This window comes from Pungitius pungitius, chromosome 5, assembly GCF_949316345.1.
Source record: "Pungitius pungitius chromosome 5, fPunPun2.1, whole genome shotgun sequence".
NCBI lineage: Eukaryota > Metazoa > Chordata > Actinopteri > Perciformes > Gasterosteidae > Pungitius > Pungitius pungitius.
In genome coordinates this window covers 14,081,299-14,107,438 of record NC_084904.1, presented here as the reverse complement: position 1 = coordinate 14,107,438, position 26,140 = coordinate 14,081,299, and the positions used below count along the sequence as shown (strand labels likewise).

Sequence of the window (26,140 nt, the reverse complement as noted above, 5' to 3'; positions counted from 1 at the left end):
AATAGAGTAAAAATGTGGAAATGTAATGTCTAGTGGCTGTTTGTTTGTCTTTCACTTTGTCTGTGCCCGCTGGACGTGGTTATAGAGAACATGTTCCAAACGGTGCCTCTTTTAAACTATAGCTACAGGCTTATTCCACAGTTAAAGTGCACCACGTATTGCGGGACCAACCAGCTATAACATTCTACATAGAAACCACCAAAACTGAATCCAGCTACGGGGAAAGAAATGGAAAAAAACCAAAAAGAAAATGATATGGACAGAACTGAAAATTCTAAACATTTGAAATTACATATATTTAATTACAAAAACAAGGTCTTTGGTTTCAGATGACACGTTTTTGCTGATCTTTAAATTTAGACAGTTCAACCTTCTAAAAAAAACATTTGCTTTTGTTTCCCAGAAAACGATTTATTTCCACCAGTCTAACCTGAGACTACGGTTGTTTCTAGATGGGTTGTTCCTGTTTTGAGTATGGCACCGTGTGTGTGTGTGTGTGTGTGTCACTGGCAGAAACAATAGTTCTGTAAGAGCCACATAAGAGCCCTCACCACATGAACACCCTATTTTAACAACGCAGACCAAGAGAGGGTCAGGAGCAAGGTGAGCCAGGAGCCGACAGACAGACTGGCAGACAGACAGTTAGAGAGGAGGTCGGGGAAAGGGAGAGTTCACCATCCCTCTCCCATTCACGCTGCTCCTCTCCTCTCCCCTCTTGTTTTTCCCCTCCTCCTCCTCCCCCTCTTCCTCTCTCTCTCCGCTATGGCCATCTCGCTCTCTAATTGAAGTGTTTTTGTGGAGTAGCTCCTCTCCAGACCGAGTAGGATAACTGAAAATAGTCTCTAAAACCAACAATCCCTTTTGTCTGCCAGCTCTTGTTCCTCTGAGTGGATGCAACACCACACACTAACACACACATGCACTCGCACACATGCACTGTGAGCAGGAACACCTGAGCATGTGTAGACTCCTTGGACTCCTTTTTTCACTCAATATCTCGTCGGTAAAAGTTTCAATTTTCTATACTAGAAAAATACTGTCTATACTGTAGGTGTGTTCTATTTTAGCCAATTAAATCCAATGAAACAAAATATGAGATTGATTTTCCATTTTACAGTCTGAATCATAATTAATCGTGATTATACAGGAACACGACAGCGTGCGCTCCCTCTTCAACCTCAAACTCCTCGCTAACTCTAAGCCTCCTGCGATGCAATTACAGCGCGCTCCCTCGTCTCCGTGCCGTATTCATCCTCCACACTTATCTTAGGGCACACTGAAATTAGTTTGAGCCCGCTTCCTCTGCCAGCGCTACAGAGACGGGACACGGGGGGGGCGAGGGGGGTGGCTTTGCTCGGACATTACCTGGAGGATCTCTGAGTGGCGCTCAAACCTGAGCGTGTAATTGGCTAAGACAGCCGCCTCTGGTGCTGGCCGCCAATAAGGTGAGAGTTCATCGCCAATGACAACTGGATCCCTGCTACAACACAGCCCGCCATGTCATTAAAAACAGAATATTGGAAGGAAAATGGGGGAGGGTCACGGTTCTGCGGAAATCATTTTCAGCTCTTAATTTCCAGCTCTTAATTTGGATGATTGCATTTAAATTTAATCAGACACAATTTGTGGGGAAAACATTATAACCGTTTATGCTATGGAAGCTCTGGCATGATTAAGGAGGATTTCAAACATTCGCTACAGTAAGAATGTTGAACGTAGTCCGCTCACAAAATATTTGTTTATTTTAATACATTTTGGTGGGTATTCATTGATCGGGTGAAGTATTTGAATTTGAAAACAAGATATGATCTGCAATGGATGTGGGTAAAGAAGTATGCACAAAGGGATGAATCACAAAGTAACCTCTTGAACATTGCCTTTTGTCTATTTTAATGTATCTGGTTTTCTAATCGCAGGAGTCATAGCTGTCAATATCCACTTCAAACACTCTACATCAATAGAGCCCCACAAAGCGATATGAAAGGCAACACCTACAGCTCATTGATCACGGTGACATTTACTTTGCGCACCCACTAAATGTCCTGCCCTTGTCACAACATTTGAAGAAAATCACACCAATCAATGACACTAGCACACACACACATACACACACACGTACAGAAATGTGGCAGAAGGGCTTTGAACTCAATCCCAACTCTATTGAGTTTGTTATGCAATACTGCTGCTTTATTAATATTTCAACATTTTCCCTATTTTCAATGGGAATGCGTGTGGGACCTGTCTTTTTAACATCGTGACCCAGTCTTTTCAGATGATAAGCTTGAACAAACAGCGCAACGGCCCCCGACAGTTTTAATAGAAAATAATGATCAAAGCCTGAATTAAGTTTTTAGTTCATTTTGAGGCGGACTGGCAGGCATGGGGAGCTGGTCTCACTCCTTTCTGTCTACAAAGACATTGAAATGCTAGACATTAGAAAACAAATGAAGAATATATAGGACATCACTGGTTCTGATTATTACAGTACAGTACGCTATTCTCAGGAGGAGGAAATAACTGATTATTTATTTTTTCTTAAGTCTCTACACAGTTACATTACTGTAGTAGATTCTGAATTGAAAGTTTTAGTGGAATATATTGGCATAAAATGATGTCAAATTCAATTCAAATATTTTACTTTTGGATTTATTGAAATGGTCATTTCTGTAAAATGCTACTTGTTCTATATGATAGAACCAGTCTTGCTATAGTATCAAAGTAAAATTCACAAATGTTTTGCAATGTATTGTTTTTATTCATTTCAATAGCCGTCAAAGGAAATAGAAATAATGAGGCAGACGTCTAATTCTTTTGCACAACATCATTGCTGCTACCGTTTCATCTTGAAATCAACAATCACGTTGCAGCTATGTTTCCCACACCCCAGCTCGGCTGTTTTTATCTTCTGCTTTGAGCTTCTCTGGCCTTCGGAGCCACATCGCAGTCGGTGTTCCCCCCCACCATCTATTCTCTCCGCTCTCCCACCCCCTCCTTGTGACCGCCCAGGGCATAGTTGCCCTGCAGCTTATCATCTACTTGTGCATGTTCCCAGGGTGTTGATAGGAAACTGCTCGCAGCTGTTCCACTGTTTTATAGTATACATGGCGTTAGAGCTAAAATGAAGTACCGTTCTGATAAGTCCAAGATATTAGCGCTGTATTGTGGTGTGAAGGGAGGATGCTACATACAATCTATCTTAATATTATGACCAATTGAATAGCTGTTGGATCTCGATTTCCAATGAGCCAACAGACCTTTAGTGTCTACCGAAATTCTGTCTTTCCCTTAACTAAGGTCACTTTGTGCTTCCTCTCTTTGTTTGCTCCGTAGGTAAGAGTGACCCGTTCTGTGTAGTGGAGCTGAGTAACGATCGGCTGCAGACGCACACGGTCTACAAAAACCTCAACCCGGAATGGAACAAAGTCTTCACTTTGTGAGTGTACTAACACCCTCGTTAGTACGCACTGCAGTAATGAACATACAACTATTCAAGGATGATGAAGTCAAGGCCAAAGTCTAATTTGTGTCATTTCTTGAATTTATAGCATCCAACATTTTTTGTCTTTGTATGTGTTTTGAATTTTTTTATTTTATTCATGGTCCAATGTGAACATAAAAAAGTATTTACCACAATCAGTAGTGCTGAATGCCTTTTTCATGAACGAACTCTGAACTCCTTTTGTTGAACCTTTTGAGTGTTTTTAAACACAGACAGTAAATTAAGTAAAGCATTAAAATAGGAAATAATTAAATGTCCCCATACAAACAAGAATATTATTTCCCAATTATATAGTTGTACTAAGGCTGTGGGTTAAAGTAAATTTAACTATCATTTATGTAATACAATTTAATTCCCAGTGATGGGACAGTGTAATTGAGTCACATCTTTCACATAGCCTCCTTTCTAAACTTAACATCAGCCATCTTCTTGCTTGTCTAATTTCTGGAGTTGAAACCACTTTGCTTGTCTGTTTATGTCAGGCAGTATTTTAGTGCAATATCACATGTTACTGGGGATTTTTGTAACATTTTGATAGATTTGATTAAACTATAAAAACCTATAGCGTTTTAAAGTCTACAGTGCTTTCTGTGTCCTAAGCATTTTGAGAAGCTGTTTCTGTCTGTAACCCATATTTAAGTGTTTTTTCTCTGTGGTCCAGTAACGTGAAGGACATCCACTCGGTACTTGAGGTCAGTGTTTACGACGAGGACCGAGACAGAAGTGCAGACTTCCTGGGGAAAGTGGCTATTCCTCTACTAAATGTAAGTCAAAGGCAGATTTTTTCTGTGCGTTTCTTTTTCCTTTTCCTTTGGGGATAATAGAGATAACATAGAGGAACAGAAAGAATGAACACACACAGTGGAAGATATAAAAAGCAGAGGTTATTTTTGCAACTGCACGAATGAGACTGTTATTTCACAAAGAGAAGGAGATGACAGGAAGGAGAAACAATGGGAGAGAGGCTAAGAAAAAAAGAATAGATTGATAGGTTAAGAAGAAAGAGTGACAAGATGAGAGATCATATGAAAATGACACTGATCGAGAGACTGCGATTTATAGAAAAATAACGACGGAAGAGTGTCTTATTTTTTTCCGTGAAGTGTGAAGGAGTCTGTGAAAGTACTGTGTGTGTGTGTGTGTGTGTGTGTAATATATCCATGCTCCGCTGTACTGTATGATTCCCCAGGATAGTTAATTTCTGTTTGACAGAGCCGAGCTGCAGTGGGTAATGAACAGGTACTTGTCAGAGTTGCCACAGTTGTTTTGGGTTCCCTGTCAGCGGCAGCAGCTGGGGTTCAAAGGTGGCCCGGGGAGCCGATTCAGCCGGGTATTGCCAGACAGACGCCTGTCATGTCCCTCTCCCACAGATCCAAAATGGAGAACGCAAAGCCTACGCCTTGAAAAGCAAGGAGCTGACAGGGCCAACAAAAGGGGTCATCTTTCTCGAAATAGACGTGATTTTTAATGCTGTAAGTCTTTTTGATTCTCTTCCCTGATTTTTCTTTCTTTCATTTTACCCCCCTGCCCACACCCCATTATTCTCTGTCTCCAGCCTTTTCTCCAGCACACCCCCCCCCCCCTTGCTACAATCTCATCCCTCGTCCCTTGTCCCTCATCCTCGTTTTGGCTTTAATTATCAAAGACTCCCTCTCGTCAGCCTTTTGTTTGCGCGTTCCCCATCGCTGTGTGTGTCCTACAGCGGCCATCTTACAGCTTTGTCTCATGACATGGGGCACGCTCTACGCATGTGCTGCCAGCGTCATGACACAATGTGTTAGAAAAACCTCTAAAATGAAAAGAAATGCAGTGCCTTGCTAATCTGACACTAACAGCGATTTCATTTCTTGTATTTTTATTTTTTTAAATGAGCGACATTTGACCGTTTGCTGGTCATGAGACTGTGTGTGTGGTGTGTGTGTGTGTCCAGGTGAAGGCTGGTCTCACGACGTTGATTCCCATTGAGCAGAAGTATATCGAGGAGGAACCCAGAGTGTCCAAACAGGTACAACAGTAGCCGACGCTCATCTTCCACCACTCCCCCTCGTTCCTTTATCTGTGTCCACCATCAACTGTCTGAAGCAAAACAAACAAGCCTGAAGAGTGGCATCTTGTACACAGCAACAATACAACAGAGTGATCGAAGGAAAAACATCAGTTTCTCTATTTTATTCTTCTCCCTTCTCTCACCCCCCCTCCCTCCTCCTCCTGCATCCACTCTGAGTGGTGAATAGAAATGTCAAGCTGTCAGCTCTGGGGTGCATAAGTAGATTGGCCATCCTTATACTTGGCCCTCTTTGCCAGTGCTGCTTTGCACTTCATTGTCACGCTGCTCAGTGTGTCGGCACCACAAAGGGCTGAATGGTAGAGGCTGGCCCACATCACACATGTCATAGCAGTGACCGTTCAGGCTCAGTAGTCGATACAGCTCCATGCCTAGCCGAGCGCAGCCGGCAGAGCTCGGCGCACTCAGTGGCAGCCATAGCGCGCTTTTTTTTCTTCCACCTTTCCCAACTGCGTCGACCTTCTCCCTTCTCCCTTCGCTCGCTGTCTGGGGCCTACTCGGCGCTCTTCTCCCGAGCGCAGAATCTCCATTTCACCTCTGACTCACAGAGATGACCCACGTCAGCGTCTCGCAATGATGATGTCACGGACTGCTTTTGTGGGATTGCCCCTTGAGGGCTCTTTTGTGTGGTGGCAGCTCCCCTGCTGTTGCTTGCCGCTTAGCGTGCAGGAGCACGCACGCACACACACACACACACACACACACACGCGCACGCACACTCTCACACACCCACACACACAGTGTGTCAACAGTAATGAAAAAGAAAACACACATTAATTTAATTTAATTGTAATTATGACATTTAAACTGAAACATGACACAGCCAATTTTCCAAATGCTGGTTAGGAATAACTCGGAAGTGTTTTAAAAATAAAAAAATATTGTTATCACAGTAATAATGAGCCCAGAGGAGTACAGCATGTATATCAAGTGCATGCGCTAAGGGGCGTTGAAAGGGATGACTCGCAGTCTTGCTGTGCATAGGCTCCGTGTGTCCCCAGCAGGAGACCGTGCAGTCATCTTCAGTTTGGCAACAAAAAGATTCACATAATTATACAAAGAGAAGGAGGGATCCTCCCCTCATCCTGCATCAAAGCAGCCAAACCACCACTAACCACATGCAAATCCAACACACATTCATCTAGACAATAGACTATCCTGTAGCGCTACAAACACACGCAGTATAAAAACATTCAAAGACAGATACACACACACACACACACTATTTACTGGAGAGTAAAATAATGGCCTAGATGTTTTTTTTTAGCCAGTTGGTCCTGTGGGAGCACTTTCTCCTGGTGTTGACCTGATTGGGTGGTAGGCATTCTGCGCTGCTGTCATGCTATTCCCTGAATGGTTGGCAACCCATGGGGAGGACAGCAGTCAGCCAGTTCTCTCTCATATGCGCTGAGTTGGAAACTGCTATTATTGTACTTAACTTTATCACTGGGAGAGTAGCTGTCCAAAAAAGTAAGGCACACTAATGTCCTCACTGTGTCCTCAGAGCTGTAGGGTTGTAATACTGAAGCTAAAGCGAGGTCAGAGCTGCAAATCTCAAGTTGTAAAAAAGTAATGCAACAGTTGGCATTCCAAAGGAACCGCAGAATGAGACACAATGCGTGCGTACCTACCATATTAAGACTTGGTGTCATTTTAACTAGGGTGTTAATTTATATGATACAACATATTTACCTACTGAATGGTGAAGAATTCCCTTCATAACTGAACATGAAAGAGGGAAAACTGACTTGTTTAAAAGCACATCATCACAAATGTCTAGATCACAGATGGGCTATAACAGCTGTGCTTATGTTTGCAACCATCATTTTGCTCTAGTTTACTTCATCTTTTGATACAAGTTTTCTCTGAACACTCAACATGCAGCATATGTGATAAAGTCATCAATTTTACAAAACGCACAGCACTCTATTGTTTTTCTGCATGTCCATATGTTCATATACAGAATCTAACTCGTTTACAAGGCAGTGATATAGAACGTTTATCACACAATTCTGTTTTTCTGTCTACAGCACGTTGCTGAACCTAAGCGATAATATGTTTTTAACCTTTACAAATTTGTTTTTTTGTCTCCTTAGCTGCTGCTGCGCAATTTCAACAGAGTGAGACGCTGCATCATGTTCCTGATCAACACAGGCTGCTACATCAACAGCTGCTTTGAATGGGATTCTCCACAGAGGAGCATCTGTGCTTTAGTAGTACGTAGAGATGCACCTACATATGCCGCTGCAGTACCTTGGCATCACATACACATCTGAATCTTTTCGTTAAACATTACTCTATAGCCGCAAAGATTATTTTGGTGTTTTATAAAAATATGCAGACGGTCCCAGAAATGTTTTTAAAAGAGAGTTAGGCAGTTACTATTTAGTGAAAGATTTTATTTCAAACTTTTAAAAATGAAATTAAACCAACTTGTATTGATGCTTCAATACCTTTTTCCAAGGGGACTAACATTAGTCCTTTATTCTACTGATTACACTTTCAACGTCTGCGTGTGCGCAGCAGGAGAGGCTGTTGGACCATTTCTGCTAACAAAGTATGGATCCTTCACTGGTGATTTCACACTCTAACACAAGGGGTTGGTGACGTCTCAAGCACATTTAAGTATACTCTCACACTGTAGCCTCCACTACAGACTGTTACTCATACACTAAAACATCTTGACATGATTGTCTCAATTAAAGCTTTTCTAGATTTGTGATGGTTTAAAAGCAAACATGGTATATAGACAGAGTGTCTGTTTTGTTACTCATTTCCTGGGAATGAGCGGCGAGTCGGTGTAGTAGATTAAACACTATTTCAAATGAGACCCTCAGGCAAGGAAATACTTAGAAAATGCAGCGATAATCTACTGAAGTGTGACAAGCTGTTTCTGCAGACAGCGGGGAAATGGCTGTTTCTTTCTTTCCTTGCCCGTCAGCCTCCTCTTCATCGTCTCTCTCTTCCTTTCCCTCTACCCCTCCTGTCACCTGTGTTTGGTATTAAAAGGTGAAGCGTAATTGGACAGCAGAACTATCAGTAAAAGACATTCTCCTGCACGGCGGCGAGTGGCTGTATGGAGTTCCCTACCCTAAAGATGACAAAGCAGACATTTAATCCTGTCTGGTTTAGTGTCCTGACTTAAGTAGCTGCAGGACAGGTGAACCCTCCCCACCCCAGCCCTTTACCATGAGGGCACTAAGTGTCTCCACAGCAGACATTAGACATTAGCAGCATTTGGCTGTCTGACATCAGTTTCATCTCTGCAGAGACTGTGTGTGTGTGTGTCTGTGTGTGTTTGTACAGCAGGTCACAGTGTCATCACAAGACATGGGTCAGAAGAGACATGGTATTGATCAGTTAACATTTTCCCTCTGTGTGTGCAGGCGCGCTCACGCTGAGTCCGCCAAGGGCTATTTTTGCTCATGTGAGGCTGTCCTGGGCCTAAAGCCCCTCCTTATCTTTTAAAAAATAAATGAAAATGTCAGACAAAAGACATGTCAAGGAATTCACAGAAAACAAGGTCACCTGAGAATTGCCAATCTACATACCGAATAGAGGTGGATGCAGCCTTGGGTAGGGCAGACTCTCTGTCAACACACGCAAAAGCACAAATGCCTTGTATAGCACATTTTGAAAACACAGTGTATAGCACATCCATTTCAGAGCAACAGCGCCAACTATTCACATCCTCATTGTGCTCTCTTCAATTCAGAGTATTCAGATGATGATAAAAAATGTATCTGGGCCAAGGACGTAGCGTTTTATAGTTTATAGAAAGTCTGAAATTTAGGTGTCATTGTGCCCCCCCTCCCTCCACCCCCACACCCTCCTCCCTCGCTCTTAAGGGAGTCTGTTATCACAGGAGTGTGCACTTAGCTAAAAGCATCAGAGTATTTAGGGCCTCGCTCTCTCCACACAGGTACTCCCTCCCTCCCCATCCATTTCTTCATCCCTCTCTCATTTCTGCCTCACTTTGAGAGGCCTCTTAATCACTTCGCTCATCTCTTTAAGTGGGTTTTTATGGGGGGCCATCTGGCCAAGGTGGTGCGTTCACGAAGGTGTGCGGCTGTGTGTGATTATGGGCATGTGTGTCTGTTCACATGTGCGCTGGTGTTTCTGTCTGGATGTCTTTCTAGACAGATGTTCCACTTAACTTTCCAACATGGCAATAACTACGGAGGTGAAGTTGTGGGCAATTCAACCCCAAAACTTACAAATGTGTGCACTTTGTAACTGTTAAGTAAGCCTGGGGGAGGAGGAGATCAGAGTGTGAGCATATATTTTTGGTATTTCTAAACCAGTAATGCATCAAAAAAGCAGAGGTCACACTGTGTCCCAACACTCCCCTCCCTAAAAATGCTGAAAATTGTCTTCATGGTGTCTTACTTTCTTCTGTCCGATTCTGAAATGCCAGCCTCGTGTACACATCACCCATTAGCGCCAGCTGTGTTTTAGTGTGTACGTTTTGTGTGTTTTGTGTGCATGTGAGAGAAAGGGAGATATCGCATAGTCTCACATGCAGCCTCTCTCTCTCTCACACACCCACACTGCTGTCACCCACCCGTCCCGACAGTGAATCAGCCACTGTGGCAGCTTTGCCTGAGGCGTTGGCACAATGGACGGAACTGGAGTTACCTCCTGTCCTGCATGATGGGTGGTGTGTGTGTGTGTGTGTGTGTGTGTGTGTGTGTGTGTGTGTGTGTGTGTGTGTGTGTGTGTGTGTGTGTGTGTGTGTGTGTGTGTGTGTGTGTGTGTGTGTGTGTGTGTGTGTGTGTGTGTGTGTCGGCCTTAGTTTCTCCGTCTCCTTGTCTCGGGGTTAAGCGTCTGCTTCCTCGCTCAACACCTGCAAGCGGAGTGTCTCTCCATTCCATCGGTCCATCCTTCCCTGTTCCTCTTTATCTCTCCCTCCCCGTCTCTCCCTTTCCCCGTCTCCCAGAAAGTTGAGGCCATTGTGGGGTTCAGCGGTGTTAGGTTCTGTTCTCCTGCTGCTGCCAGCTCTCCCCACGGCCCATGCAAGACAAGGCTGTTATTGCCCCAGGGACCGCAGGCCTCAGCAGCTCTTCCTCCAAACAAATTTGCTGTAACTTTATCTGCAATTGGGCTCTGAATTGGGAGCAAATAGAGGCAGCTTTGTGAAGCTCGGGGAAGGGCGAGGGCAGCAAGCTGGGGGTTGTTGGGGAGGCAGGGGAAATGATACTGGGCTCTTTTATGTCAGGCAAAGTAGGACTCTTATCAGGAAGAGAGCCCAGACAAGGGAGCTACTTCTAGAGGAAACTGGAGCACCTATCACCTGCTTTGCATTTAGATAAAAATTCACCCTGCTGAAATAAAAAAAGGAAAAGAAAAGACAGGTATAGAAGCAACTATTGGAGTGTGTGTGTGTGTGTTTGCACATGCATGGCTTGCAGTTTGATACACATACACACACGCACAGTGCAGAGGCACCATAGCAGGCAGTGGTACAAACCACTCCAGGTCCCTTTAAATTGCTCCTTTGACTCCTCTTCAAAGAACCTGTCTAACTTTTAAAAGTTTTAAAGTCTGGAGTTCGTCTTTGCCCACAGCAAGGGACAGCTTTGAAAGATATACTTTTACATTTTACTGCTCATGATTTGCAAAATGAACGATAGTTGAAATATATTTGCATGACTAACGGAGAATACCAAGTTAGAGTTTCATCACCAGAGATAAAGACTCGACAGAAAATGCGGAAGGCCGTTCGTTTGAGATGTCAGGGACTCTGCGTCCTTTCTTCTAATATCTACTTGTGTGCAGTTTCAATACTGCAGCAATGAATTAGTGGATGCTTCGTTTTTTTTTTTTTTTCATGTTATACAAAATGATTGGCATTGACACATCAGGCTAAGTCATTCACACTTTTTATCGGATGGGTGCTGCAGAGCTTTGTTCTGCAGGAGTACAGCAGGGGGCAGTCTAGCACCACAGAATGATGGGGAAGCCCGTTCACTTAACAGGACACAGACTCCCTCCCTCTCTCCTTCCCTAGAACTTAACAGGACTTCTAGTTGCTATCTGGCAACACTTAGTGCCAGCATGGAAGTTGATGTAAGAAAGATAAAGGGGAACTCTGAAATCCAAACTTCAGTTTCACTCCACTGAGACAGAGCAGGGGGAAAGTTAGCCCGGTGTGTGGTTAATGTAAGCCAAAGTACTGAGTATTACCCTCCCACGGTGCCGAGGCTCGGAGCCGTAAGGACACGGGCTGTGTTTTGAAACAAACAATGCAGGATACAACTCTCAACCCGCCGCAATGAGGGCTTGAATAAATCATTTTTTATCTTTTCTATTTTGTTAACATTTTCAAATATCTTCATGTGTTCAGGGGATTTCTTAATATTGCGAGACAGCATCCAAGATATTAACCACGCTAAAATTCAACTACAGAGACTTGTCAGGATAAATGAGTGTGCTGCTTCTGTGTGTTGGTATTTTACCAAAAATTATACTAGTTCTACTGCAACGGTTTTACTTTGTTCAACTTTCTGATTGTCTATTTTAATTATACATCTCATTTTAAATTCATCTTGTGCTTGGATGTGAAGTTTGCCCAGTTCAAATGCAGCCTTCAAGTAAATTGAAATGGTTTGCAGTTTATCAGTGGAAAGTATTGTTTTACTGTGTTTAATGACAGTTAAATAGTGATGATCTTAGAAATTAAAGTGTATTTCACCAAAGGCAGTGCAAGTCACTTAAAAAAACAAATGATGATAGAAAATCAAAAAATAGTTTTGCTGTTTAAAGGTAAAATCACTGCAAGTGGTTTTGTTGTCAAAAATAATTTCATAATTTGTTATATCAACTAATATCACCACAACAGTAGTAAGAGGAGGACAAGAAAATAACAAGGACAGAAAATAATTCTGTTTTGGTAACAAATAGACATGCTCTCAAAATATGTTAGTTTGCATGATTGAAATAATAGAGAAGTACATACACAGAGAAAGAAATCCGACTATTCATATGCATTAACGTAAGAGTAGGGCATGCTGCATGTTCAGATACATCACCGACCACTTGTCAATGCGTCTCTGACCACACACAGTCATCCATTGATGTAGTCCACGGGGACAAATTGTTCACGTAGACTACATCTGGAGCTTCATTTAGCATTTCCCCCACCTCTTTTTTTTTTTTTTTTTTTTTTTTTTTTACTTCGATCCACAAGCCCCCCCCCCCCCCCTGCCTCTCTCTGGTCGCTGACATCCGCAGCAGGCGCCTTCCCACTCCCTCTTCCCCAGGCGAAGAGCCCGCTATCTTGTGGACAAGCAATGGGGGGGTGGCAGGGATCGCCTGGTCCTGGTGGAAAGGTCCAGGCACTGCAGGGCCCCCATTACCCAGCCGGGGGGCACGGAGATGGGGCAGAGGCGGCCACTGCTGAGCCTGGGTGTCCGGTTCCTCTAGCTGCCTGTCAAAACTTCGCCCTCAGCTACTATAACAAAATGGAGAAGGAATGAAGGGGGGACGGCAGGTTAAACAACCTCGGGCAAATGGAGAGAGAAAAAAAAAGGCAATATTTTTTTAAACATAAAAGAGGGTATTAAGGTTTCACATAAACATCAGGATCGAGAGGAGAAATTCATTTGTTGTGTGATAACGATACAATGAGCGATCACAGGACCAGGCACTAAAATGATTTACCGTACAATAGATGTAAAGCATATTTATAGCCGCAGCGCACAGTGTGCATCTGCATGAAGATTTTTGTTAGTGTGCAGGTATTAATAGCTTCCACCAGAATAGGTTTAAGTCAAGTGAGCTCCTTGTTTTGTTTGACTGAAGACATGTTTGCACATCGTTTAGTTACGGATTATTCCAGTGCTAATCAGTGTTACAGATTTGCAAATTATACTAATTTGTAGAAAGATTTGTTGGATCATTTTAGAATGGTTTAATTTTGTGGTGTGTAATCATGTGTTTGTCTGTATACAAGTTTCTGTTGTTGAGCCTACACAGTCCTAACAGCTTCTTCTTTTATTTGAAGGGAAGTTGTTGTTTGGCTTATTAGTATACAAATATGAATTATTGAATAGTTTCTTGCCAATTCTCCTACACAGTTGTATCAGAGAGACTCTTTGTATTTGAGGAACTGAAGTTGAGCCTGAGAGAGACGGAGAAAGAGTTCAATCCTTAGGGAGATTTTGTTGTTGCACCAAGGCCATTCAGGTTTATTTGAAAAATACATTTAGCTGTGAGCAATATGCAAATGCACTGGACATTTTGAATGTACAATTGCTGTCTTCTCTTGCTGTGTTTACACTGTTAATTTTACACAAGTTTCAGTTCTATTTGAATCAAGCCTTTAAAACTTTATATGAAATGTGGAAAAATGTAAAAATTGTCAAGGCTTGTTTTCATTACTATTTAGATGTGTGTGCGTGTGTGTGTGTGTGTGTGTGTGTGTGTTTGTGTGAGAGAGAAAGGCGATCGGAGCACACTGCAAGTGTGTGTGTCTGCAGTTTTGCGTCCGACTAGCTCTGCTCCGGCAACGGCTGAACTGCGTACACACACTTGAGGGGCTGATGAACCTTATATTCACAATAACCTTGCACTGTAAACACAACAAAGGGAGCTTGTTTTTTATTCTCGCCTCACTTGATTTTTAGTTTTCTTTCTTGGTGAAATTGTTCATATTTTTAGTAATGGATTTCTGGCACTTGAATTTGATAAATATGTTAAAGTGTTGAAGGGGAATTTCATTTCTCAGCATTAGTTGTAATTGCTGCTTCGGTTTAATTAACCATGAAAAATCTTTGTATACTTAAATAATTAGAAAAAATATGTTTTTTGTTGCATAACTATAGATTTTATTCCCACAAATAAATGATTTCCTTCCACTTAACTTTTTGAAACTGTTGACACAATACTAATGAACACAATTCTGTTTCTGTCATTGGCAATCTCACTTTACCACATCTTGTCCCGAGCGTCGCAGTAATCTGTTGTCAGAGGTTAAGGAGCTCTGCCCAAACCAAAAAATACAGGGCATTCGGAAGGGGTTCATTTTCAGATGGTGATGAGAGGGGAGGTATAGAGGTTACGGATTTGGCAGATGGGTGCAGAGAAGGTGAGAGATGGGGCATCAGAGTCTTTTGGGGTAGAGGACAGGGTTTTTGGGGCTTTTGGGGCTTGGAGTGACAGGGTTAGGCACTGTGGGTGTGGGGTGTGTGAGGTCAGATACTGCAGTTAGGGGTTGAGCACGGAAGGGTCAGCGTTGACGTGCTGCGGTACATGACCTCGGCCTCTGGGATGATTGGCATGAAGGCTTGTAGTCATCCTCCTCATCATCGTGCTCCTCCTCAGCTGGAGGCCCAGAATGCTTTGAGGGTCAGGGCGTTGAACCCAGGCTTACCGACACTAGGCCTGTACCTTTGTTGAACCCCGGTCTTATTTTTACGCTTTGTTCCGTGGTGGTTATGATTCTGCATATGAATGCGCTTGAATGCGTTGTTTCCAATGGCACATATGGTCAGCGTACATTCTCAAGAGTTTGCCTCACGGGGGGGTCAACAGGGGGCCTTGAATGTATACATCCTTAAGCCACAATGTTCTCACTTTTTTGTTCTCACTTTTCTTTGGCTGATGGTTTTTGTCTTTTTCTCCCTTCAGCTTTTCGTCATCGTTGTTTGGAACTTTGAACTCTATATGATTCCTCTGGCTTTGCTTCTGCCTTTGGCCTGGAACTACATCCTCATTGCATCGGGGAAGGATACCAGGCAAGATGTGGTGAGTAACAGCTTCTTGATATCCCTCCGCCCTTTCTTTCATTTCACTGCAAAATCCGCTTTCGACGCACAATGCCTGGTTAAAACCCAGACACCATTGTTTTAATAAAGCCATAACGCTCTTTTTATGTAGAGCATTAATCACATTTCCATCTGTTTTCATTCCTCTGATACTAGACTTAATACTTAAACATATTTCTGCTGTTATGATGGGTGATTATGATCGGTGTAGATATGTATGTGAGTGAGAAGGTATCAAAATTAGCATAGTATAAACTCGTTTAAAGCTACTTTTTGATTAAATTGCACATACTGTGGGCAAAATTAGAATTAAATGTAAGATCTATGGTGAATTTTTTATTTATTTTTTAGATAAAAAAACCTCCATCTCCCCCTCGAGCAGCTACAATCCCACGTTTCTCACATTGCCTTCTTTGAGGAAAAGGGAGAAATAATAGGCTGTCACCTTGAGCTACGTTATGCCACTTACCAGGTAGTATATTTATTTAATTCATTTATTTTTTATCTCTTATACCAATTAAATGATGTCAAAGCAATGTCATGGAGAAACAGACATGTTTTAATCATGGCCAGGCACCTTTTGAGAGCAGAGTGAAAACGAGAGAGAGAGATAGAGACAAAGAGAGAGAGAGCTGGACCATGGAGTGAGCGTGAACAATGAAGTGATTCATTTTAATAAGTGCCTTTTTCCAAGATTCAGTTGGAAATGAGCAGTTAACAGCTCAGATTTTCTTGCACTATCCTTCCTTATATATTTGTATATTGATCTCTTCATAAGGATTCTTTGGATTGGATTTGGAAGAGATATTCAGTCATTATGATGAACCCAATCCCACTGCTTTGTGCAATTGTAGTATTGCATATAAAAATTGAATTATATTTGAACTACACGTAACTTATAAACCAGATTTACCCGCTAAGTCTCCAGAGTTAAGCGTCTCTATTTATAAGCCTCTCTTTCCATATTTGTTAATTTGAAAAGTTGACAACAAAATCAGCAGTAGACAATCCTATGAGATGGATGTAAGCTCTTTTCTTTGGGACAATAATGGATTGTTATTGTTTGTAGCACATAGTAAAATGTAGAGTATTTGAAATCGATATACTTAGTTATGTCAATAATCACAGAATTGCAATTGCAAGTTGATTTTTAGACATATATTCATTTCTGAATTAGTAAAAGACACTCATGAAATTCTGAGGATGTTTTTTTACCTGTAGATGGCGACATTGCTTGACAAAAAAAGGTCCCACATGCCTTAAGACAGACGTGAGCGTGAAGATTTGTCCCCCCCACCTGCTGCTTGTATTTATCCAGAACTAATGATATTCCTTTACTATGTACTTCCTAATTAAAATGAAGCAACTAAGGTTAGATATTCTCTTAATGTGCTCCTCACTTCACATATGAGTATGTACATATAACTCCCACTTCATGCAGAATTGCCTTTTTCCTCCTTCTCTGAATGGGACCATTATGTCTCAAGTACCTCAGGAATTGGTTGGAACCTTAAGACAGGTTGATAGTGTTGAAACTCATTCGGCAAGTGCCTTTTAAAACAGCAATGCTGTTCCGCTCAGCTCTACTGAATTGCCCTGCAGAGAAAGTATGGACACTGATTACTATACTGACATAGGATCTTTAGGTTTCTAATACGGTTTTAGTAGCATCACACCTCTGCCATTTTGATTGACATGTTCTTGTACACACTTCCGGGCTGAAGGGCATTTTTACCTCTCAAGGTTGCTTCAACAACATCATCTTCAAAGTGTGTTTTGAGGGTTGAATTCAAAGAAATAATCTTCTTGCGACACTGGGCAGAATAGATCTCCAACTTTATTCTAGCAAAATGTCATATCCAACCTTATTTCAACCCATTTCTGACAAGAGCACAAATAGCAAGCACTTTAAGTTGTGTACTACTTAGAGTTGGATATGTGCGCCGTGGAGGGACGAGCTGGTATTGGCTAGTAGACAGTATGTAGAGATGTTTGTTCCGGCTGGTGGAGGGATAGAGTCAGAGGGAAAATATGCGGTGCAAGACAACAGGATAGCAGTAAATGTAATGAGTGAATTCACAGCTGTGTGCACAATGCATTATTACTAAATATTTTGTGTGTCATTATTATGCTGTTATCTGCTGCCTATTATTTTGAGACACAACCAGTGCAGAAAACCCAGCCACACGTGTGCCTGTGTGGAGAACCCGTGCAAATGCAGGAGTGTGTGGAGATATTCTTTGCAGAAATATAGCTGATAAAAGTGGGATTAATTGTGAACGATTAACACCATTGATGCTCTGTTTCTTGCCGCTGTGACAGTTGTGCAGAACAGCACCGCCAACAACTAATTTTCTCTGACGGTCCATTGCGTCGCTATCTCACTCAGAATGCCTGCCTCAGAATTGGTGAATGCGATGGTCTCTCTCCTTGCTCTGATATTATCTCTCTGGCTCTGTCAGTGAGCATCTTAAGTACAATTTGAACACATAGAGATAAAATAACTTTCGATTGGTGTAAGCGTTTGTTGTTTTAAGGCGTTTGCTTGCCACGGCTGTAAACACACACACACACACACACACACACACACACATAAAAACACACATTCAGAGGCACCTATCCCCTGAGTCCTGTCCCTGTTTGTTTTCAGAGTTTTCCAATCTGTGTGAGGGGAGGGGGGGGGGTACAGAGAGTGCATAAAGTATCTGCGTTCTTCACTTCCTCTCACGGTCCCTTGGATTCCTCTTCCGAGTCTTTATCAGGCTGAAGTCATGGACGACTCACTGTTTCCCTCTCGCTCTTGGCAGAGGACACAGAATAACTGAAAAGAAAACAAGGGGGAAAGGCTTTCTAATTACTTTAAACAACACACCAAATTAAAGCATTGTGCTGGGCTGAGCAAGGGTCAGCATCCGGAGCGCCGCGGTTTTCCAGCAGTCTAGGGTGAGGGTAATGCCAAAGGAATCTCTGCTGAACTCCTTCTGAAGGGTGAAAGTGAGAGAAGGAAAGGACGATAGGGAGAGGGGGGGGGTACAGAGGAAAAAAAGTACTCTCTTGAGCACAGACATCCTAATAAACTGAGGGGCCTTGCTTCATCTGATGGGTTCAATGTGAGGACCCTTTTTCGGATGTAACCAGTCCACAAAACCATCTACAGCAAATACACGCGGCGTTCTCTACACGCTGTAATTCACCACTCAGGGTCACTGAGTGTTGTGTGGTTACATGCTGCTTTGCAAACAGATCTCGGATCAGCGCTCCTTACCCTCGCCCCAACCTTGACCAGTACCTGCTAAGCAGTCGGAGCATCGTCAGAACAGCGATTAAAAGAGGCGATGCACCAGCGAGGTGGCCGACCTTGCCTCTCACCATGTAGCACTCTGACCCGAGAACGCTGACTCTTCAGCACAGTTCGCTCTAACGTGCTCCCTGAAGCAAACAAACAAAGAAACCTTTATGCTTTGGAGTATATGTGATACGTGATCCTGCTTTGGCATCTAGCGCAAATGATGTACCGCAGAGGAAGGTCCCTCTCATACTTCTTCATTGATTCCCTTATTGTTGAGGTGTGTGTGTGTGTGTGTGTGTGTGTGTGTGTATATGTGTCTATGTCTTCATCGCATTGTGTGAGTATATATGATATGATGTGTGTGTGTGTGTGTGTGTGTATATATATATATATATATATATATATATATATATATATATATATATATATATATATATATATATATATAATGAATAGACGCATCCCTATAGATATCACTCTGTTGGCCCAGAAAGGCTCTTACCAGATGTTATGAAGGTGTTCATTTTCGTGAAGGCTGTAGTAGCGGGCACATAGGCAACATGGGGATGTCTCTCTCTACCACTGGATGATGGGCAATTAGGCCTTGTCACACTGGAGGACTAACATCTTTATCCCATGCTTTAGACCGTTACATAGATTCATCAAACCATTAGAGAAGACCTTAATGGCCTGAAGATACTTCACACAGAAATGGCTCTAAGTGCGAGAACTTTGGTTTTAGTCATTCCCATAATAGAACTTTATTAAGAATAATATTATGTTTTCTACTAATATTGTTATTTTGTATTCTTTCGTATCCATTCCATCCACTTTTACATGATGTGGTTTAATATTTACTTTTAATTTTTACTTGTATATATATATAAAAAACTGGTTTATTTCTGAGAATGTCTGATTTTATTGTAACCTGGTGGTATAATTTTATTTTGATGATTTTGCATCTACAAAAAAACAACTTTTATGCTTCTGTGTCGCCACATCTGCCCTCATTAAGAGCCACATACAACGCAGGTAGAGAAAAGTTGATATTAGGGAAGCTGGTAAGAAAAGAGGAAACACTGCCTATTATACCTCAACTCCTCCGAAAAGTAACACCTCCACTTTTTCCCCATAAAACCACAACTCTGGAATGAAAAGGAGATGGAGTGGGAGCAAGAGACAGAAAAAGACAGAGAGGCATTGAGAGAGACGGAGGCAGAGGAAAACAGCGGCGGATGGCAGGCACTCCTCAGTGCCGAGGCAGACATGGCAGTTGGTGACAGGTGACAAAATCAAAAGGTCATGTCACTTTTAACTGGGAGCGCCTGTGCCCCACTGATTTCCCCCGTGCCGCCCCAGCATCACCGGCACTCGTCTCCGCTCCTCTTGCTGCCGCTCTGTCTCTGCTAAACTGGCAGATAGGATGGCAGGCTGGCAGGCGAGAAGACAGGAGACGGGCATAGTTTGAAGCGGGACGGGAGCATCGAGAGCATCGGGGATGCCACTGCAGAATCCTCCCAGCCTCCCTTTTCATCACGTTGTCGCTCTTTCTCTTCCTTTCCCTCCGTTTGTCTAACTCGCTTCATCACGCTGAACCTTTGTAACTGTCTGTGCTCTTTGCTAACAACGCCGACAGCTCAGGGTGTCTATCTCTGTGCTTGTTGTTTTGTCTATACAGTATACGCTCTCTAGCTTTTATTTTTTATTTTTTTTAGTTTAAACATTCAGTTTAATCCTACAAGTGTATTTGAGTATGTTTGTGTGGAATAGATTGCATGGCAGGTGTGTACTAGCTCTTGAGTTTAAGATACAATAAGACAAAAAAGTCACCATCCGCCTGGTCAGAACAAACATATCATTACTATCTCAACGGCGCTTGTGGATAATGTAAAATGGTGCTTTCCTCTAGATAGCTGCTGAATGCCTGATTTGTCAGCAACAAGCAACGAGACATTTACGTTACTATCCTCTAAACTGTCTTCTACATCGCTCACCAATTTTGGTGTTGCTTTCATGAATATGGAGCCGGCCTTCTCACCCCCCCCCCCCCCCCCCCCGCCGCCTCCAGCTCCGGTAGCACCCCGGCCTCACCCCTCTCTGGCCCCCTGCTGGGTGAGCCCTGGCTGGGGCAGTGCAGATGGAAGGGCCCCCCTCTGAGGGCCACGGCTCTGACAGCTTGTGAAGGGCTTGCGTGGGTCAGCCAGACCCAGCCAGCAGCCCTTATCAGACGCACAGCCCTCCCCCAGTCTGTGGAAACTGTGGTGTAGGCAATATGCGCACACACACACACACACACTCATAGACAGTGCATACCAAGTAGGGCCTTGAGATCCCCCAGCTAGCCAGTCGGCTAAACCTCAGCAGCTGGAGAGGTTAAAACCCCCTCACGTATCAAAGAGGAAGAGCAGCAGGAGGCTGGAAGGAGGAAGAGATGGTGGATGGGGGGACGGGGGGGGGAAAGGAGGAAAAATATATCTTCATGTTCGCTGAGATGTCTGCCTCGGCGTCAATTCCCTCTGCGGCTGTCATTGGGAAGGTTAGGAGGGGGAGATGGTGGATCTCGGCCTGGTCAGGGAGAGAGAGGGTCAAGTTTTTAGAGAAATTTCAATAAAAGGTTGCAAATGGCTGCTACTTCAGGTGGTAGAGTTTTACTTTTCCTTGGTGGGGTGTGAGTCTCAGTGTGCTCAGACTTGTTTCGTTGAACCTGAAAGTATCTTATTAACTTCCATGAAAATACAAGAAGAGTATTTCTGTTCCTGAAGTGTCAAGTTAAGTTTAAACTGGTATCTAGCAGTGTAGCTACGACTTAAAGCTTAGAATACACTTATAATACAAAACATCTCACTCAAACTCACTCTTGTTTTTTTTTCAATCTTTGATGGTCTCTCTTTTACCAAACATTATTAAAATTCAGTCCACAACAATGTAACAAGCACCAGGCACTACATCTGGAACAGAGCAAAAGTAAGGTTGATTTAAAATTAGTGCTAACATTACAATATGAAAGATAAGAGTCAGTGCCAGCACTCTAGCTGTCAAATCACAATGTTGGAAGAAATCCAATAGTCATGCAAGGATACATCAAAACAAGAGAACTGATGTGGTTTGGTTGCTTGGACTAGTATGTCATTCAAAATGAAGTCACTGACAATCAAAACCTCTACACAAAGACAACTATTTTTTTTCAGAGTAAAATCACATAACACAAGTTTCTTTTTCATGTTCTTTTTACTGGACAGCTGTTATTCACTGACGGTATGTTTTTGCCTCGATATGAAGTACAGTTTTAGAGGAAAATTGGAGTGAAGCATAGTTTATGCTGGCATCTGAACCAAAGCGATTTATACTTTTATGCATAAGCAAGCCACTAAGGCCAAGCTGATGTACTCTCACAGCCAGTTGAACTCTCAATGTCATTGTACCCAGTTATATTCCTTGTGTGTATTTTATATTATCATCATCTTTGTATGTATTTATGGGGCACAGTGTAATCTGTAAGAGTTTCCCCGCATCATCTCTATATCATTTGAATAGGTCTAAATGTTAATCCCCACCTCAGTAGGTATTGAATTGACTGGAGCAGCTCTGCAGGCAACGTCGGCTCCACGCGATCCTATAGACAGCAAGGCTTTGATGCTGCCGTGCTGTAATGATAGTAATTCAAACAACATGATAATAGAGGGATAAGCAGACAAATGATATCATACACCAAACAGGTCTTGGAAAGAGCGAAAGAATGAGACGAATAGAGAAGCAGAGAGAGAGAGAGAGAGATGTTTGGAATTCATCGGCTGCACTGGGGTAATTTATATCCTCTCTTACTGAGACGGTAGCTCCAGTGCACACATTTAGCCGTGGCAATCTTCAGGGCAGATGACAAGTTCCGTGTCGTTTTATTTATTAATTTTACACTGTGTCTCATTGCAGGATACATGACTTCTCTCTGTAACCGGGGGCGATGGGAGAGAGAGAGAGAGAGCGGAGGGAGACAAACGACTATCATTGTCTCTGTCTCTCTAGGTCATGCTTCTGTAGCTAGCTCATGCTCATTCCCTTTGTTTAAAGTTTGGAGCGTGTGCCAGGCGTGCCCTGGTAAAACCTCTGAGTGGAGGAATCCATTATGTTTGTATTTTGGCACGGGTGAAAGGATTTAGAAGGAACCATGATGACTTTATAAACAGTTATAGTTCATCTGTTGAGAGTTGCCAGAAGGCTTTCATTTCACAGCATCACTTTTCCATCTTTTGCCTCGTCTGAGGGAAAGAATCCCCTCGTTTTTTTGTCTAGTTTGATGGTGAACGTGTTCTGTATTAATACAGAGATTGTGAGCTGTCAACAGTCAAGCTTATTTGTCTAGACACTGATGGAGTCTCGGTGAACTGTGAATGACCAAGTGTGCTGCACTTAGATGGTCAGAATGGGGGCGGGGAGGGGGGATGGGGGGGGGGGGGGGGACGCACAACCCTTTGCACTGGAGATTCCTTGCTATTGATAGAACATGCACACACTCACTATTGACTCTACCCTCTCAACTCCGCTGTTCTGAACTCCTCTTTGTTTGTGTGGGAAGCTGCATTTACATAAGAGGCTTATGTGAGCCGCCACATAGTTTCCCCCCCCTTATTCCGACGAAAAACAAAAAGGACAAAAGCTATTGTCTTGTTAAGTAATGATTTTTGGATTTCTCCAAACCAGTTTGTGCTGTTCTGGGGGTGGTCAGGGGGTTGTGGTGATGTTGAGGCCGGGCAGCGTTCTTTTTTTGGAGGGGTTGGGGTTGGTAAAGCAGCACAGCACGGAGACTAGATTGATCCTGAGGTTGATGGCTGTAGGGTTCAGGGTATGGGTGTTTGTTTGTTTGTTTGTTTGTTGAAATTCGGAGCAACGTTTTGACCTTGTAGCTTTGATATGTGATTGGCAGAAAGAAGGTAGATAAGACACAGCCGTGGCCTGTGGTTTTGCCTCGTTGGTGTCAGTTTAAACACGTGGACGTGAAAGACAAGAAAACAATTATCAGGAAATTGCATAATTTATTAGGAAAAGTTTGAAATTGCATGAGAGATTGTAATGCTGGATAGACGATGCACCTATATGTGCAGTGTTGTACAGTGTGTACCATGGCATTTGGGGGCCTTCAGAGCTCCACCAGCTTCTGTTTCATCGGTTGTGGACCACTGAAGCACGTAGTTGCTGTTCTTTGTGACTTGCTTTGTGTGCTGCAGGCTTTCTTCTTTTCTTTCTCATGGAGCATCATTCGGTGAGGGGATGTGAAACGATAGATAGAAGAATGTATGGTGTTAGGAGGGCTGGCGGTAGCGCTGACTACAAAGGTTAAAGAGGTCGGATGAGACCATGCAGAAGAAGAGTTCCTGGTCTCATCCTGCTGAATAGAATACGGTCTGAATGCTTTTGTGCGATGCAATTTCAGTGGATGAATAGCTTTTAATCCTCAGCCTGTTGAAATCCATAGCCAGAACATTTGCTTACATTTACAGAAGTGTCAACACATTTGAACAACAGAATGTTTCTGCTCAACAGTTTTGAAGCCCGCGACATAATGACACACACACATACACACACCAACACACACCAATCAGTAGGTGTCCCGTCTGTATGCTTTACTTACTCAAACATTAACAAACCTCCTGCCAGAAATGAGCATAACCAATCACCAACCACAATGCCTGTTCTAATGATTTTTAAGCCTGTGCTATCAGAAGTTTATCTGTTGCATTAACATTCTTGTTTCTCTTTCTTCCTGTTTTTTTTTTCCTCTGTTGCAACCGTCAGCAAGCGATGGAGGACATGCTGGAGGACGAGGATGAGGATTTTGACAGAGATGACAAGGTAATTATGTCTTGTCTGGGATTCACTTGCGAGCACACACACACACACCCACAGACAGACACGTACACGCACGTACACTCTCACTCACACTGCCTCGGGAGAGGTCGACACTGCCTCCATGACTCCATCTTCTCCTCCCGTCTCCTCCCCTGTTCAGGTATTCTCTCTGCCTGAGGCACAAACACATGTGCAAAGATTGTACAACCTTTTAACCTCTTGAAAAGTTTTCTACGTCGATACATACACAACGCATTTCTCATTCTTTTGACTTCGGGGTTTTCCTTGGTGCGCTACTGCAGTTCTGCCACAATATCTTAATTTTTAAGCTTCACGCGACACATTGTTGAATTGAAGTTATGCTTGTGCTTGAGCCCAGCTTCCTGTGAACATGCAACCACATAAAGTTCTTAGTTAGCTATTTAGGTCCACTGGTAGTAGTCACTGGTCCTTTATGTGCCAGTAAAACAGCATCTGGGCTTGTCCAGACACTATCAGGTAACAACAGGTGGCTGCTTTACTGCCTCCGCTCGTTTACACCGTAGGAACAGCTACTGAAACAAATGCCATTGGATAGGATACGGTCCTATGTCAATGTTCCACTTGGGAATGGTAATTGAAATGGTGCAGCTCTTTATCCAAACCCTGTGTTGTTGGGTTTGGTGCCCCACACAAACCAATGTGCTGTTTGATACTCTAGTCTAATGAGACTTGGACTAAATTGGAGCTCACACTTTAAAGGACATTACAAATCTCTTACAGTGAGAAGAGTGAAGCAGCTTTACTCCACAGTATAGAATCTGAAATTGCCTGATTTGATACTTGATGCCTTACAGCCACACGTCTGCAGTTTAAAGGTCAGTAGGCTAAGATGTGGTAAATTGCATGGTCCGTTTCGGTGATCTTTTTCAAGGCAAACTGCTGTTTGCAATGGTAATTGTGAAGGCCTTTGACCAAACCATTTGATATGTGAAAAATATTGTAGCCAGAGGAGATGTCTGAATGTGGAATTTACTTTTGCAACCTTGCTAAAGCCTCTCCTGTTTTGAAGGGCCATAAGTGCAAGCCAGCAACAAGGGGGTTAGAAAAAATGCATTTATAGTGCAGATGGTCAAATAGTCAGCCCACCAGTGAGTCATGCATTCGGTCAGCCAGGCGGCCAGTTGGGCGATGAGGCACACAAGGATATGTGAGCATTACATCCTCTCCCACAGTGATGCAGAACCAAAGTTCCATGGCTGTGGAGTTCCAAGGCTGAAATGTACGGGGGGGCGGCTCTGACTGAAGATATGCACCAACCTTGAACCTTCCATTTATTTATTTTTTTGGTCCTTCTTAACGTCTGCCCTCCATCATTGCATTTTCCACCTCCTCTCAGGGAAAAAAATGCAGGCATTTGAAAAGCGACAGATTATACAAAATACATTTTTGGACTTTCATATTGAAATGAGGTGCAGCAGCAGCTTTTGCGGCTTCAGATTTGGTTCCAAACTGATTATTCCACATAAGAGGGCCTTGCTCTCTGTGCTCACACAGGGCTGGGATGCTGGATAGCACAGCCGCCACAAAGGCTACAATTTAACAACTCTGGCTTCATACATTTTGATCTATTGCTCCCTTCAGCTGTTAGCATTTCATTTGAGCTGTAGAGAAGTTGAAAGAGGGGCATTTTCCTTTTT

General features: G+C 43.0%; 1 protein-coding gene across 7 annotated transcripts in view; it reads left to right on the top strand.

The window, feature by feature from the left end:
- mctp1a (multiple C2 domains, transmembrane 1a) overlaps nucleotides 1-26,140 on the top strand; it is a 100,568-nt gene that overhangs the window by 52,168 nt on the left and 22,260 nt on the right. For all 7 annotated transcript variants that reach the window (XM_062562382.1, XM_062562380.1, XM_037483709.2 and 4 more), the window contains 7 exons: nucleotides 3,331-3,433; nucleotides 4,161-4,263; nucleotides 4,870-4,971; nucleotides 5,430-5,504; nucleotides 7,661-7,780; nucleotides 15,195-15,311; nucleotides 24,408-24,464. In XM_062562382.1, coding sequence (XP_062418366.1) covers nucleotides 3,331-3,433; nucleotides 4,161-4,263; nucleotides 4,870-4,971; nucleotides 5,430-5,504; nucleotides 7,661-7,780; nucleotides 15,195-15,311; nucleotides 24,408-24,464 — 677 coding nt within the window. The remainder of the gene's footprint in view (nucleotides 1-3,330; nucleotides 3,434-4,160; nucleotides 4,264-4,869; nucleotides 4,972-5,429; nucleotides 5,505-7,660; nucleotides 7,781-15,194; nucleotides 15,312-24,407; nucleotides 24,465-26,140) is intronic.